This window comes from Hirundo rustica, chromosome 2, assembly GCF_015227805.2.
Source record: "Hirundo rustica isolate bHirRus1 chromosome 2, bHirRus1.pri.v3, whole genome shotgun sequence".
Lineage (NCBI taxonomy): Eukaryota > Metazoa > Chordata > Aves > Passeriformes > Hirundinidae > Hirundo > Hirundo rustica.
Window position 1 is genome coordinate 38,968,202 of NC_053451.1, and position 16,125 is coordinate 38,984,326.

At 44.7% G+C, this 16,125-nt stretch overlaps 1 protein-coding gene across 1 annotated transcript in view; it reads right to left on the reverse strand.

The window, feature by feature from the left end:
• Positions 1-1,443: 1,443 nt before the first annotated feature.
• MAML2 (mastermind like transcriptional coactivator 2) overlaps positions 1,444-16,125 on the reverse strand; it is a 211,990-nt gene continuing 197,308 nt past the window's right edge. The window contains exons 3-5 of the mRNA XM_040056659.2: positions 14,072-14,275; positions 11,876-11,987; positions 1,444-6,156 (exon numbers count right to left, since the gene is read on the reverse strand). Of these exons, the coding sequence (XP_039912593.1) occupies positions 5,174-6,156; positions 11,876-11,987; positions 14,072-14,275 (1,299 nt within the window). The 3' untranslated portion in view covers positions 1,444-5,173. The remainder of the gene's footprint in view (positions 6,157-11,875; positions 11,988-14,071; positions 14,276-16,125) is intronic.

Sequence of the window (16,125 nt, forward strand, 5' to 3'; positions counted from 1 at the left end):
GGGCATCCTGCCTGCCTGAGGCTCCCACATCCTGCTGGCCTTGCCTTTTGCTTTTACAGCTGATAGATGAAGACACACCTTTAGGGCATGAGTTTCTTGGTCTGCTTTGGATTTACCTTTGGGTGAGTGGGACTATGTCTTATTTTCCCCTTTGAGTGCAAGGGAAGCACTTTCTATCACCCATGCTGGAAATGCTGAAGTGAGGAGAGAGCCACATACCTCATGGGCTCCTCCTTGCTTCAGCATGTCCCCCCAGGGTCAGGAGTATGGGCACAGCCACTGCAGTGGGACACCAGGCATCTGTCTGCATCCTCCCCCATCCCTCCTGTGAAAGCACCAGATGCCAAGGCAGGACAGAGGAGCCATTTGTGGGTAGGAGTCAGATATAATGGAGGGACCAGGCAACATAAGCAAAAAAAACACCTGTGAGGGCAGCAGCCAGGAGAGCTGGTGTTGTGAGGGGCAGCCAGGGGAGGTGCCTTCCTGCTTACTCTGTAGGGGAAGGTGAGCAGAGAGGGACTAAAAGGGTGGATCTGCTGCATGGCAGTCCCTCATCATCACCACCAGCAGTGAAGCAGTTAAGATGTGGGGAGCCCTTCTTTTTTTTTTTTTTTCCTACATCTCAAAATAGCACAAGGCAGCCTTTGAGCACAGGCAGTGATGTGCTGACATTTGTCCCTTTGAAACATCCCCTCCACCACCCCTTCTGCTCAGTTCGTGGGGCAGGAAGAGCCGCCCACTTGGAGATGCTGCCCGGAAAGCCTCTCGAGGAACGGGACACTTCCTCAGGGCTGACCTTCTAAAAATAGCCTGGTAGGGATGAATACTTGTGTGAAACAGCCTGCAACCCAACGTGATGTTGTACATGCTGGGATCTCTATAGGCTGGAATCTCTTTAGGCTAGAATGAGGTGTAAAGTGAAGCAGGCAAGGAGGAAAGGAGAAGTCAGATGTCTGATTTCTGGCTTCTCATTACGGGTCTCTGACAGTGAGGGGAGTGGTGCACATGTCTCCAGGGTATGATCCAGAGCAGTGCATGGGCTTGGGGACCTTGCCAGCCCTCCTGGGGTAGCTAACTCATGGAGGTACACAGTCCTCAGCTTTAATTTTTGCAGGATCCCAGAGCAAATTGCTCTGCTGCAAGATTCCATCAACCCATTGACCAGGATTTAAAGTAACATTTTTGTTAACCATTATTGGTTAACCCTTTCTGGTAGTGAAACCATGTCTTCAGTCAGTAAGAAAACATCACAGCTCTCTGGCAAAGAGGAAGGCTGAGCTCCTGGAATTTGACAGATGTTCATTTTACTCACCCCCTGATCCTAAAATACCACCATAATTTTACTTCACTCAGATGAATAAGCAGTTGACTAAACAGACATTCAATATAAAATTCATAGTAAGAAAAGAGACACTTGGGATAATTTTGATTGATTTACTTGGCAGAGTTTTGATAGCTACTGAAAAACATACTATTCATGTTTAGGTGAAAAATAAATGGAGTCAAATAAGTGTCACTGCATAGTACTAGGAGGTATATACAGCCACATGTAAAAATGCATAAACACAAACACTTCTGTACAGCAACTTTTCTTTTCAGTCTGTATAGAGAAACACTGGTTTATAATATGGGGAAAATATAAAGCAGACATACATGCAACAAGGACATGACAGTTACATAGGTCCCACCTGCCTCCCCACAGCTGAAATAACAATAATAACAATAATTATAATAATAAAAGCCTTTTTCAGGGAAAAAATTTGAAACCTGGAATGTTTTCATGTTGAGGTTTCCAGAGAGCTTCAGATGTGAAACATATTTGAAGGTGATTTAAAGGCTTGATTCAAAGCCCTGTGAAGGCAATGGAAAACTCCATTGGTTTCAGTGAGCTTGGGGTCAGACCCAGCTCTATTTAACCACGATCCCATTCTGCCCTCCCCCAAAACCCAAAGTTGAAATCTGAAGATAAAAATAAACAATCATATCATACAAAACTTTGTATATAGAATACAAAAGGTAACAGTTGACTTTTTGTATAAAATACAACTTTTTGATAGTATATTTATTTCACATATGTATAAATATAACCCAAATAATATGATTTTTATTATTCCTACCAAAATATTATTACTTTTTGTTGTTGTTTTTACAAAAGTTTACAAAACAAATAATTCTTTATATTTACAACCCAATACTGTGAAGAGTGCCCAGTCAATGATGAAAAATAGACTTTAAGGGTAGTGCACTTAGCAATTGCAAAGAAAGAAAAAAAAAGACACTAGCTCCATTCAGATACAAGTGTTCTGAGGAAATGACACTGGATTCAAGTTTTGGTTGCAAGAGTCTTTCACAAGCTCACTTTTCAAATGCATCAGGCATATATATACAGGACTAGAAATGGCCTCTACCTTTTTTGAATTTACTGAGGATGGGATGTAATTTTTCTCCCAGGGATGGCACTCACAGCCCAGTGTCTTTTGCACTCAAGGCTGAGGCCAACAGGACAACACTAAGCATTGAGTACACCACTGCATGATACCACAGAACCATAGAATCATAGAATATCCTGAGTTGGAAGGATTGAGTCCAACTCCTGACTCCTTGGGACCAGCTCCTCAGCTGAACAATTTTTTTTTTTTTTTTACATCATTTGAGGATCTGGAAATCATTCTGGCCTTAATACAGAAACCAGTGGTGGCTTTTTCAGTGGCATTTGAGGGTAGTTGAAGTTACCAGACTACAGTGTCCATTTCTCATGGTGATACTAACTCAGCCTTGGCCTCAGTGGCATCCATTGCAGTTGTCTGTTCCTACTGGAGCACTGGCAGTCACTGCTGACCTGCTCGTGGACAGGGAGTGTGTGAGGCAGATAAGCCAATCTTCCTTTCACTTCAAACTCATGCAGCTACTACTTCAGCCTAGTTTTGCACGATTCATATGGGACACTTTTGTTACATGGCATCTTATCTCTCCAAGCTTAGGTGGGACCCCAGTGGCCTGAGCTGAAAAGCTCTTGAAAGGCTTGGAAAAATTGTGCTGACATATTGAAGGAACCACATGCACCCTGGCCAAAACTGGGGAGAAGAGGGAGCTTTCTGGGCAGCTGAGCCACCACATTACACAGTGCAGGGAGGTGCAATGATCACTAGCTGGGTTGGCAGAAGGGACTCTTCATCTGGCTTCCTTGTCCCTCTTATTTCTCTGGGAATGAAGACCTCCAACTGACATATCTAACTAAATGCCCATGTTACACCTTTTGTGGAGGTGCTGGTGCTCGTTTGTGTGGTGATGCTTCTTGAAACATCCTGAAAAATTGTGCCCATTTGAAATGACAGGGTGAAATGACTGGAAAAGCCTTATTAAAACCACTCGCAAGAAGTAGGTCAGATAAGTGCAGAGGCTATTGTCAAATAGTCTACTCATCCCGCTGCCACTAACAAGGATGAATAAAGCGCTTGCACTGAGGCTGAGCAATGCCTCTTGGCACAAGGCATGTGAACGTAGGCATTGTATTCCTTTGCCACATCTAGTTTTATCTAATTCAGAGGAGGCTGTGAAACATATTGCACCACATCATTTGAAAGAACAGCATTTTCATTTGAATTGCAAGATCTGTTCTCATCCATGAATCCTGTCTGAATCACTGTGGAGCTCCTTTGTAGTGACATAGCACATCCTTCTGATGCCATTACTGACCAAGCCTATAGCAAAAACATTAATACAGTCAAGACTATTCCCTGGCAGGTGTGGGACAGCCTGTATCCTTACTGCTCTGCTCTGTCAGCCTTCAAGGCAAGGTGGCTGCAAACTACTCATGGGAATGGTCCTTGCCCCAGGATATCTTCCTAGTGATGCACAGAACTTGCTCAGAGCAATATTAGCTGGTCCATCCCCAAACCCGGAACAGATGATTTGAGTCCAGCGCCCAGAAATAATCCCCAGAACTGTTTCATATACAAGCACAGATGTGGCCGATGGAGCCTCCTGCTGTGAGTTATAATTGATGTGCATGCTAGTTTCAGGGGCAGAGCCTCTTGTACTTCAGACAGAGGCTGTGGGGACCTGGGCCATCACCAGAACTCTTTCAACTCTCCCCGTACGGTGAAGGAGAAAACAGGATGGAACCAAAATGCTTTGCAATCAAAATGGCAGCTTCCTCCCAGGCAAGTAGATGATGGCATTTTGTCTGGGCTAAACTTGCTTGAGAGAAGAAGACCAGGCTGAACTACCTGATTGATACTTGCCACGATTTGAGATGAAAATGAGGACAGTGGCTTAGCTGAGCCACTTTAGGTATTTGCCCTCCTCTAAGCTGGACTGGGAGAGTAGTCAGGGTCAGAGCAGGAGCACCCTTCTCACTCAAGTTTCTATTAAGTCACTGGAGTCCCTGGGGAAGGGCAAGGTGGCAAAGTGAGAATCCTGAGCTTTGGTAGTAGTTCATCTCATGTTTCCCTCAATGCCCAGAATGACTGTGCAGAACAGCAGCATCCTCTAATGCTCACTGCAAACACTGACGAAAAGGAGAACACATGCTAGAGCACACCAAGAAACACGCTGGATGATCTGTTTCCTTCTTCCCTTGGATGAGACCACTTACCTTGCTGTGTGCTACAAAAGGTACAGGGTTTATAACAAAATCATTGGGAAAGCAAATGTAAGTTTGTACTGTGCAGAAGTAGACAGTTTTTGTAATGCCATGAGATTTACACAGGGCTTGATGCTGTCAGGGCTGAGCAGTCCCAAGGCAGTTAAGGGCTGTGAACACAATGACTGAAGAGCTGTGGACCACTTGGGGTCTTACTTGCCCTCAGAGAAATGATGTTCCACAGCCCATACCACTGTCTGGTGCTTCCATGGGTGGGAAGCTGACCACGTTTTTTTACCGGAGCCCCTCTGAAAAGAACCAATGAGTTTGCAATGGGCTGGGCACAGGTGTGTGGAACAGACCCTTCACATGTTTTCACTCCTTTGTGGCAGGCAGGAATATCGCTTACACTGTCACTTCAGTTTTGTTCCTAGAGCTGCTCTTCAAACAGGGCAGTTGCTCTATGTTTTTTTTTTAAAGGACAGCCCAGTTACTGGAGTGTAAATTAATAAAGCAGGTTGTTGGCATCTAAAGAGAAAGCTAGTGTCCTTGCTGCCTCTTCATCTGGCATCCTCTTGGTACTGTCACTTATGAGTGGTTCCCTAAAATTTCATCGAGGTTGATGTCTTTCATCCAGTCATCATTACCAGGTTCTGTTTTCAGTAAAGAATCTATAAAATCCGAGTCACTGTTGAGTGCAGGTCCTATACTGTCACCTTGCTGGTTCAGAAAGTCAAATGCTAGGTCATTACCTTGGTCACTTCCTTGGTAAGCCCGGGAGGTTTGGTTGGAAGTTGTGAAACCGGTTGATGGCAGAGATGATGGCGGTGTCATACTTGTTCCTGGCTGATTCAAGGTAGGCACAGTCTGTCCTCTCAGCTGATTGGGTCTTGTGCTGAGCCCTCGTAGTGAGCCAGCAGATTGTCCATTTAGAGTCTGGTGCATTTGGTTGAGGGGGGGCCTCATTTGGACTCCCGCCGTTAACTGGTTAGGAGGTGCCAATGCACGCTGAGGAAAATGCTGGTTGCCAACGTTGCGCTGCAAAGACTGGTTAGGATATGGAGTGCCGGCGGGGAAACGGACCCCTGCAGCTTTCAGTGCATCCTGCTGCTTCACTGCAGCCTCTTGTGGGGCCCAGTTCTGGGCATTGGCAGTAGCCGTGATCATCACATTGGCTGGCCGTTGAGCAGGGATACCTGTCGCTCCGTGGGTCAAGTTTGGCCTTATTTGCTGAGAACTGACCACTGACCCCGTCCCAAAAGCCACCCCGTTGTTCCCCTGTGCCATGGTTTGCTGCCGGGACACCATGGGGTTATTCTGACTGGGCAGAACTTGGTTTTGGTTTCTGTGTGGCTGCATTTGGTTCATTCCTGAAGTCACGTTGTATGTGCCCGGTTGGTTGCAAGGAAGGTTCCCGTAGCAGCCCATACTCCGAGCAGCAGGAACAGAAGGCATTCGGGTTCCAGCAGGGGTGGACATGAGGCTGGAGCTCTGGGGCATGATGCTGTGAGTTGAAATTGGGTTGGATAAGGACATGTTGTTGGAGCTCATGCTCACAGCTGGAGAACCACCTGGAAAGGAGAAAACAGAAGTGTTACAACAAGCATGAGTACATCAAGGTGTGGTGTCATTCAAATACCAACAGCCCAAAAATCCAGTTTTCTATGAACAGAGTTCTTGAAGGAGGCACTTTGCTCTTAAGAGGACTTACATAAACTTTATCAAGGCCCTGAAGGTGCCTATCATCCAAAGGGTGGTTTGGTCTATACTAAGCCACCTGTGGTCTTTCCATCCCTTCAGAAGAGAGCACATGAGCCAAAACTGGCGCTTATTGTAAGAGAAATATTGCAGCAGGGAAGGACAGAGAGAACCACTGGGCAGGAGAGAAGACTTTCCTCCCTTCCTTTACAGAAGCACTAGACACATCAGACAGGACAAAGCCTCTCTAAATGATCAGAGATCAAGAACTTTTCTTCCTTACAGGACATGGCTCATCCTGGCTCCCTTTAGAGACAGTGAGGAGTGAGAGGCACTTTCATCAGGCTCCTTTTCCACCTTTCTTGGACAGCAGCAGTACCCATCCTTTTTTGGGAATGCCTGTCCCAGATGACAGCAGGAGCCAAGACTGCATCTCACACATTTGCAGCCATATGACAGGAGCTCAGCCCAGTCTGTGACGTGCCTGTCCTTCCACGTGGTGGCCGAGCAGGCATGAGGACATGACAGTGCTGTGCCCAGTGAGCCCCACACACGCCCCTTCTAAACTCTCTTTCCAGCTGTGCTATGGCTATTTGCCCCTGCTGAAACAGACTTGAAACCACACATGATGTGCCATCACTTGCTGCACCCAAACATCCCCTTTTGTGCATCAGGAAACTACAAGTTATGAGTTAGCACAAATTTATCACTCCCGGCTGATTCTGCCCAATGGAGGATTTTCCTGTACTTGACATCTGCCAATGGATGACAAGTGAGGATTTTCTTGCCTTCAGCTGCCAAATCTGGGCACAAGCTCACTTCTTTGACTACAGAGCCAAAGCAGGTAATTTATAACATGAAGGCTGAGTGCTTATGCAGTGCAGGACTGAATTAATCCCTGAGAGACTGGTTGAAAAAGACCAATCACTTTTTAACACATCCAGTGTAGATGGCACTGTGAAGAACCCTCTCTGCACACAATCAGCTGCTCCACTGTGTAGTTCCCTTTGCTACTGTTGCTTCCAGTACAAACCCCACAAGAAGCACAGCTCAAAAGTCAGGTTCAAGGCAGAGGAAAGGAGATGTTTCTTCACACAATGTGTGGGTCAGGCGAGGAAATCTGTGCCACATAGCACAGTACAAGCTAAATTCACACCTCTTTGGGTGTGAGAAAAGCTGTCAAAAGGAGCTTGCTACCAAGGTACCACTGCATTTCAGGACTTCTCTGAGCCTTTCCCAAAGGAGGAACAAGGAGATTTGCTATTTCATAGGGTGCAACTAATAGCAGTTGATGGGCATGAGACATTGCCTTGGTTTGATCCTTCATACATGTGGCAAAGCCAGATGGAATTTGACTAACTTCATCTTCATCACCAAATCTCATTATGTATTGGTCTGCGTGATTAATTTTATTTGTTGATCCATCATAAATTTCTTCCTAACTACACAGGTGCTTCAAGATTCTGTCATGCTTGCAGCATTCTCCAAACACTTCAGTCTCAGTGTGTGGCATGTTTTCTGGTCCTTTGGTCCTTTGCGGCTCCTGTCAGAACTTGACAAGTTTCGAGGTTCGATTTCAGAGCTGTACATCATAACTGGTCACAGGAAAAACTTCTGCACGTTTGCAGTGTGGATGTAAAGTAAGCTCTATTTTTCCAGCTCAGCATCATCTCAGACAATGTTTGCATATCCAGTTTCAATCACACAGCCTGCTCACAGTGATATCTGGAGACCTGTCAGCCATTTCCTTTTGAGCTATGTTAGTTTTGTGTCACTCGGGTTTCTTAACCAAAATAGGCAGTAAGAAATCAGATGCTTTAACATAACCTGAACAACTATTGCCTTTAGGTTGCAGTTTCATTGAAAGAGATACTGTGCAAGTTTGAAAAGATTTCTCTAACATCAGCCCATGTTGCTTGAAATTAATTACAACTTCTCCTTCCTATATTCTTTATTATTTGAGCTGTATCTGCTCCCCAGTAGTTACACTGAGCTCTGCATTAGGCTACTAGGGCTGCAATTACCTACTTAAGTCTTTTAATTTTTATTATGGCATTAGCAGTCTCCCTTGGTGTTTCAAGACTAAATAAAAGGTGACACTAAGAATTTGGAGAACCTCTCAGCCAGCTCTTTTAAAACCCTTTAAGACAAATCATAGGCATACATATTTAAAAAGTCTGTGTTTAGGAACAGCTATTTAATATACCATTCCTGTTGAAATTTCACCATGATTCACCATCACTGGAACCAAAGAAAAAAATTATATATTTCTGCATTTCCTGCATTATTTTTTATGCATATATGATTTCCATTTAGTAATGGATGCAAAGGATTCATTTTTTTTCCTTAAAGACATAAAAAATAACTTTTCGCAAATCATTATTAACACTGAGCGTGACTCCACAACCAGAGTGTTTGTACCAAATCAATATAAACATAGATACCTAAATTAAGAAGCTTCCCCTATCCTGAAGGCAGCCTGTTCCACAAACAGGCCCTAAGTCAGAGACACGTGACTGTAGAGAATCTAATTAGCCTGAGAATTGTGTTTTCCTAACTTAAGCACCTAAATTCAGTCCTTGAGCTGGGCAGCCCCTGGGACAGGGTATGCTATGGGGAGTCCACCTGGTTTTAGCCCAGCAGGGGCAATCACATTCCCAGAATCAGTGCTCAGCTGATTAGCCACATGATTAGCCCCATTACTGGCTTTGCTGGTGGGTTGTGCTTTTTTGGAACTACTGTAACATCTCCTGTGAAGACAGGCTGAGACAGTTGGGGTTGTTAAGTTGGGAGAAGAGAGGGCTCTGACGTGATCTAATACTTTCCAGTACCTGAAGGAGGCTACAAGAGACAGAGAGGGGGACATATAAGGGTATGCAGTGACAGGACAAGGGAGAATGACTTTAAATTGACAGAGGATAGGTTTAGGTTAGACATGGGGAAGAAATTTACTCAAGGGTGGTGAAACACTGGAAGAGTGAAAGAGTTGTGAATGTCCCATCTCTGAAAGTGTTCAAGGCCATGTTGGCTGGGGCTCTGACTAAGCTGGCCTAGTGACTGATGTCTCTGCCCATGGCAGAAGGTTTGGAACTATATGATCTTTAAGTTCCTTTCCAACCCAAACCTTTCTGTGACTCTGTGATCCTTTTGCAGGGCTGATAGGGATGGGGCCCTGATTTTTTGCTCCCTTGAGCCCATATTAAAGAGGAGGAATGGTACAGAATTCAGTGGCATTTCAAAAGATCTGGAACAGCAAGCTGGGGAGAGATGGTTCTCTCCCTCCAGCTGAACTGCAAGTTTGTAGAGTCACTTCATTGCCATTGGTATGAAACCCCTCCTGGGGTGACCCTGCCAGCCGTTGAGCAGACCCCAGGGCTACCATCACACTGCTCCTGCAAATGCTACACTTTTTAAAGAACACAAGTGTTTTGGAAGGGGTTGTACTTGTTGCCAAAAGACGAAGCTTCCTCTTTCTTTTTTTTGCTATTTTTATGCTTTTATTTTTAACGCAAGTATTTTCCATCCTTATTTCTTCCAGATGGAGAGAAATGCCTTCCCCAGAAGCACTGTGTACAGCAGCTGGGCACCCCGGGCTGCAGCAGTTTGGAGAAAGAACTTCCCTACCCAATTCACCTGCTCTTTTCGTGGGGGTTTCTTGCCACAGCATGTCACTGTGGGGAAAAGTATAGAGAAATAGAATACTTAACCAAGCTTCTCCAGCCTGTGCGATTTTATTTAGCTTTTTGTTTCCTCTTCCTTGATCTGAGCAAAGCTATTCCCAGAAAAAGGGAACAGTTTCCCTACTGTTACTCCCTTATGCAAGAGTTTCCTAATCTCTCCATCTGGTAGCTTTGCTGGAAGCTCCCAGCACAGCCCTTTCTCCCAGGCTTGCCTTAAAGGCTGCTGTCCTCCCGAGGCTCACTCAGCAGGGACTTGAGATTTGAATGGACAAGTGCTGCCATTCCCCCATGTCTCAAACCGAGGAGATGGGACTCCAAATACCACGAGGCTGGCAAAGAGTCGATCAGATTAACAACAGGAGCCACCCATAACAATGGTGATCTACTCACTTTGGAGCCTTTCACACATGTGGCTGCACTCACTTCCATTTTCTCAGGCTAGAAATGGATTGTTTTTAAGTAAAAGCCAAGAGTCTCAGTTAATCATTTGTTTCCAGGAACAAACGTTTAACCAACACACCAAATCTTGTGATTTGGTGTGTTGTTTAGAGTTTGCCAAAGCCTTCAATTTGGGAGTACAAGAGGTACCAAGCCAGCGAGCAGGGCCCTCACCATGGGCTATTACACTGGGATGCTTGAGCCAGTTTACAGGAGAAGATTAACACCCAGGTCCATTAGAAAGCAGCAGTTTCCAGCAGCAGTTTCCAGCAGCAGTTTCCAGGTTGCAGCAAGCTTGTCACTGCTAGAACTTGTAAGCAGAGCAAAAGGAGTGCATGAATGCAGCTTGAGCAGCCCAACCTGGCCCATCCCTACAGAGCTGGGCTGGGGTACCACACAGTCAGCAGATTGGGCACAGGGGTGGCATGTGAGTAAGCTCACTAAAATAGTAATAGAAGCTGAAAAAATTTTGCTACAAAGGACAGGTAAGAAGGAAAGACTCAGATAACTGGCTGAATCTGCAGAGCAAACAGTTATGGAAAAACAACAATAAAAAAATACCTTCTTCTTTTTCCTTAGCATGTTGAGTGCAAAAATATACTAGGAAGGCAAAGGATCCTTTTTATACTTACATGCACAGACACTTTGCAGTATAAGGAACATGCTTTGATCCCATCTGCTGCATTTCCCACACCTCCTCTCTCCTCAGCATTTTTTCCTCACTCTGCCTTTGCTCTCTAAGTGGCCTTCAGCCAACCAGCAAGGTGAGCAGTATGAAAAGCCAAACAAGCAATCCTATGCTTCAAAAACTAGACTCTCCAAGGAGGTCAGGGCTGAAGCAAAGGACTAGTCCTGAAGTGTTGGGCATTTCCTGCCCTGGGCAGTTCTGGCAGAAAGCAAGGGCTTTTACTCTGCTGTTTGACTAATCTGTTGAAATGCTGCCTGTAGAGCTGCACTAAGGCCATGACCACAGCCTATTAAACAGACCAAAAGTACCACCCATGATAGTGCCATGTGGGGTACTTAAAAATCTGCATGAGGGTCCTCACACTGTGCATGAACTGCCATTTGAAGGGAATGATGGTTCTCGTCTCAGTCTCTGAATCAAGATGCACCACATATGTGAGAGAAACATCTGAACACAGTGAGGTTGCATAGTCAAGAGGACGTCTCTGCATAAAGTATTTGGGTGCACATCTGCCCCAGACAGTGCTAATGGGAGGGGTACCAACCCTTCCTCCCCCGTGTCTGAGAGAGGTGGTATCAGCCTGGATGAAGCACCAGATCGTGCACCAGCACTTCTCGGTGGCACGGGACAGTGAGGTAAATAGCACAGCCACCATCTACTGCCTCTGTGGTGCTGCAAGCAGATATCCAGACAATCATGTCCCAGTATGCACAGCTCTTACAGGTGGTCTTCCAGCTGAAAGGAAGGAGGAAAGGGAAGAGTTGCATTGAGCCCATGGCTACTTACCAGGATATTGGTTTGCTTGTTGCATGTTGACCACATTCCTTCTTTGGTCTTTATAATCTGGTGGTGGTCTTGTCAAGTGTCTGTTCAGCTGGTCTTGTGGAGTTATTTTCTCCTAGAGGATTAGAGTAGAAGTACATTAATTTGCCGTGGTTTTGTTTGTTTGTTTGTTTGTTTGTTTGTTTGTTTGTTTGTTTGTTAATGCTTTCCTGGCTCTGTGTTTTGCCAATCTCTTTCTTTTCTCAGTATGTACAAAACTGAAGTATTTCTTCCTTTCACCCTGTCTGGTCCACAGGAGAGTCACTTGTGAAACTGTGCCATCACCTATCGAAGTCTCAACAGAAATCTTTTTGCTGGCATTGTGTTTGAGTCTGGTTCAGCTTTCTTCTCAGCTTCTGGGAATAATGGCCATGTCTGCACTGCAGTACAAAGTGCATTCCAATTTCAGCTTGTCATCCCCACCCACAGCCATGGCTATCCCTCCCCTTACTCTGTCTTCTTACACTGGAGGGGTGACCACAAAACCCAGCAAAATCCCTGCTTTTTGCTTCCCTCAGCTCCTCCTCCTGCTGGGATACCAGCAGGACACATGGTTTAGCAAGGATGGTGCTGGGCTGGCTGTTTTCATGCCACTCAACATTGCCCTGTGCTTGCCTGTACATGTGTGAGGTGCTGTCTTTCCTCTTACATTGGGAGTACAAGATCTGGGACAAGGGCAGCAGGGAAGGATTGCAGAAGAAAATATTAATTGGGGAATTTTATATTTTATTTATTTTGAGCTTGCAGGGTACATGTCTCTGGTGAGAGGAAGATAAAAATCCAAGTCCTTGAACTGAAATCTGACTAACTGCCCTGTGCTCATAAAGATCTAGAAAGAGCAGGCACCAGAGTAAATTATCAGCATCAGTATGATTTGATGCCTCCAGAATGCTACTGCTCACTCATGAGACATGGCTCCTTGGGATATGTGCCCCCATGGCAGGAAATTGTGAGTTTGGTGCACATGTCCCTTTACTGGACAGCTGCTGGGACAGCATCACACCTCTTCTGCAATGTGCACAGGTTTTGTGCTCAGCTGCCAAAATGGCAAACCAACTCGTCAGTGCGAAAGAGTCAGGCCCTGGGTGATGATGCAAGGCCATCAGAGGAATTTGGGGATAATCTGCCTGAAAAAACCATGCATATGGACCTTCTAATGAAAAATCTGTATCTTCTTCTCCCAGAAGTACTTAAAAACACTGGGAGAAGAGCCTTTCTTGTGTTATTTAAGCATTTCCACAATTCATGATGGGAGTGAGGGGTCTGATTAAGATTTGTAAGGTTTGTTTTTATTTCCTGCTCAACCTGAATCCTTGTGAAGAAGACAGACTCCCAGGACATTCCTGCAATTCATGTAAAAACCGTGGGCAAGCTTTATGTGTATTTCTATGTACACAATACAAAAGCAAAGCCAAGCTGATTAAATGGCCATTTTATTTAAGAGAAATTGTTTGAGCAATTAAGTTTTGGCTCTGTTAAAAATTCTGACAGAAAACTGCAGCACAGAGCTGACTTGAAGCTTCTTTTTTTTTCTGCATAAATTGAAAAGTCAACAAATATTTCAAATATTTCCCTTATAAAATCCCCCATGTCTCCTAAAATGACCAGAAACTCCCAACTTGTCTCTCAGATACCAAAGGAGAGAGAACTGGTTACAGATATCTAGAAATGTAAAAATAAAACCAGAAAAAGTAGAACTCATATACGATCCCAGGCGACATACAAACTTATGCTGAACCCCAAAATCAAGGTACATGATCCTTGTTTACACACAGGCATTTTACACTCTGCTGACTGGGTTACAGATCATGGAAGTAAGCTTTCCTCTGAGATCAAAGTAGCAGAGCAGTGCACCTTGGTTTTATCTTGCAAAAAGATCCATGGACAATATTCATATGCCTCAAAACCAAGTATCTGCTTGGACTGTCCTTGTAATGAAACTGCAGTAGCTTGGACACTTGAGTTGTTTCGTATAGGTTGAAGAGGGTTTCAAAAAGGCTTAGGAAAGTGCTGAAAAATACAAGGCGCACTCTTGAAGTTCTAAGCATTGCCAAAACAACCTTGAAGTTTTAGAGGGCTTTCTTGTCCCTGTTTTAGCTTTCTTTTCTATTGTTTTTATGACAATATTTTCCATGTAAAATAAGAAATAAGTAAACTTACAGCTTCTGCCAACATCTGCTGCTGTAGAAGGAGTTGTTTTTGCTCCATCATTTGCCGTTGCAGAGCCTGTTTCTTTTCCATCAGCTGCTGATTCAACAATGATTGCTGGGATGAGTTCATGTAACCACTTCCAGTGTTTGGATTTGAGCAAGAACTGGAGCTTGGAGTGGGGCCAGCTCCCTGGCCTACCACAGAGTGTTGTTCCTGAAACAGAAGAAATGGCTCGTGAAGGATGAAAATAATAACAAGCATCAAGAAAAGGAAATAATCCTTTTTATGTAATTAGCTGAAGTTCAGGACACAGCCCAAAGACTCTCAGGATAAGTGACCGATGCAAAGGCTTTGACAAAGTAAGAAGGGGATTGAGTAACTTCATCCCTCAGGAAAGACTCTGAAAATGTGCCAGGTGGTTCCAGTGGAAAACCTCAATATTGTACCAGGAGCTTGGGAAACATTACAGAAGTAACAGAGCTGTCCTGGGGATCTTTCAGGAAACGTGCATCGGGCTGTACAGCAGTTTGTTTGACCACAAGGGAACAAACTCGGCGTCTGCTGGTTCCTGCCATCTGGTGAACAGCAGCGAGAAGCTGCAGACAAACTGCTAGAAGTGCCATCTATTCTTAGAAAATACAGAGGTGGTAAGTTAATACTTCACAGTGGGGTGAATGGTGCTGCTTTCATTCCTCCCGTCATCTCCCTGACAAGAACAATCTCTGAGAGACTGCTAATTGAATCCCATTAGCATCACGATTAAATAGGCTTAGAGTGTATCAACTTCCTCAGTAAAATAAATATGTAACTGGGAAGGACCTTGAAGAGTGCTTTAGGGTCTCTCTGGTCTTTGTGAGGGATCTAGATCTGCTTTCTCTTCCCAATGTGCAGCTTCATAATGAAGGGATGGCAAAAAGTCATCTTTGAGGGCAGTGGGGAAGATACATGAAAACTCAAGCCATGTTCATATGAGAATGTACACTGAATGACAGTATGCTGCTCCTTTTCTCTTGGCCATTATTTCCCTTGACAGCAATATATTTTCTGCCTTCTTGCTCCAGCAGTGTTTGGTACTTGGGCCTTTACCAAATGTAGGAAATAGCTTTCTCAGTACACACACAAATACTCAGCTGATGTTGGATCACTCCATATCTATGTATTTCTTAGCCACACAGCTACAAAGAAAATGGGAAAATGGGGTACACTGAAGAGGTCACAACAGTCAGGAGACGCATCCATTCCCTGACCCCACTTGGCTGCAATTCACCATAAGAAACAACCACAAAACTCTGTATAACCTAAGAGGCAGCAGCATTTTTGCCTTGCAACACAAGACTCCACAGCGGGAGTCTGATGCTCCCTGTTACGCCGCAGCAGTTCTCTCAATACCGAGGTGTAGAGCCAGGATCTGGGCTACTGTCCTGGTAAAGCTCTGCTCCATGGCCATTGTCCCCCAGGGCATTTGGGCAAATATGGGCTGAGCAACACTGAAACAAGGATTGATCATCCATAGCCTGCCCGTGCCCTGAAGACCACGGAGCACTGATGTTTAGCGCTTTGCAAACTCCACATAAAATCATTCCTGAGCCTCAGCTTTTGCATCCCTCCCTTCCCCAGTAACGCACAAACTCAGTGCAGACTAATCCCACTTATCTTTCTACCATCTGGCATGGAAGAAGCCCAATGATTGTTATGGGTTTTTCTATTTTAAAATAACTCCGTGGCTTCTACACGGGGCCACATGAGTGTGTAGCTGGTTAGATAAAGTATTTGAAGACTGTTACTGAAATAAAAACCATGACTTTCTTCTGGAGCCACCTGCAGCCCCCAAGGCAGTGTTACAAACCCACCCTTCAAATTTATTGGGCTCTTGCACAATTATATCCTGCACACTTTCTTTCAGTTCCAGAAGGAGTCTAGGATTGCTCGGCACTGCCACATTTTTCAGCCCTTATGTTAGCTGCAAGATAGAAAATACCTCCTCTCAACAGACCTGCTTGCCAAGTTGTTGCGCAAACTTTTTTGTCTTTCCTAAAATATTTTGAAAAGAAAAATATGTTACA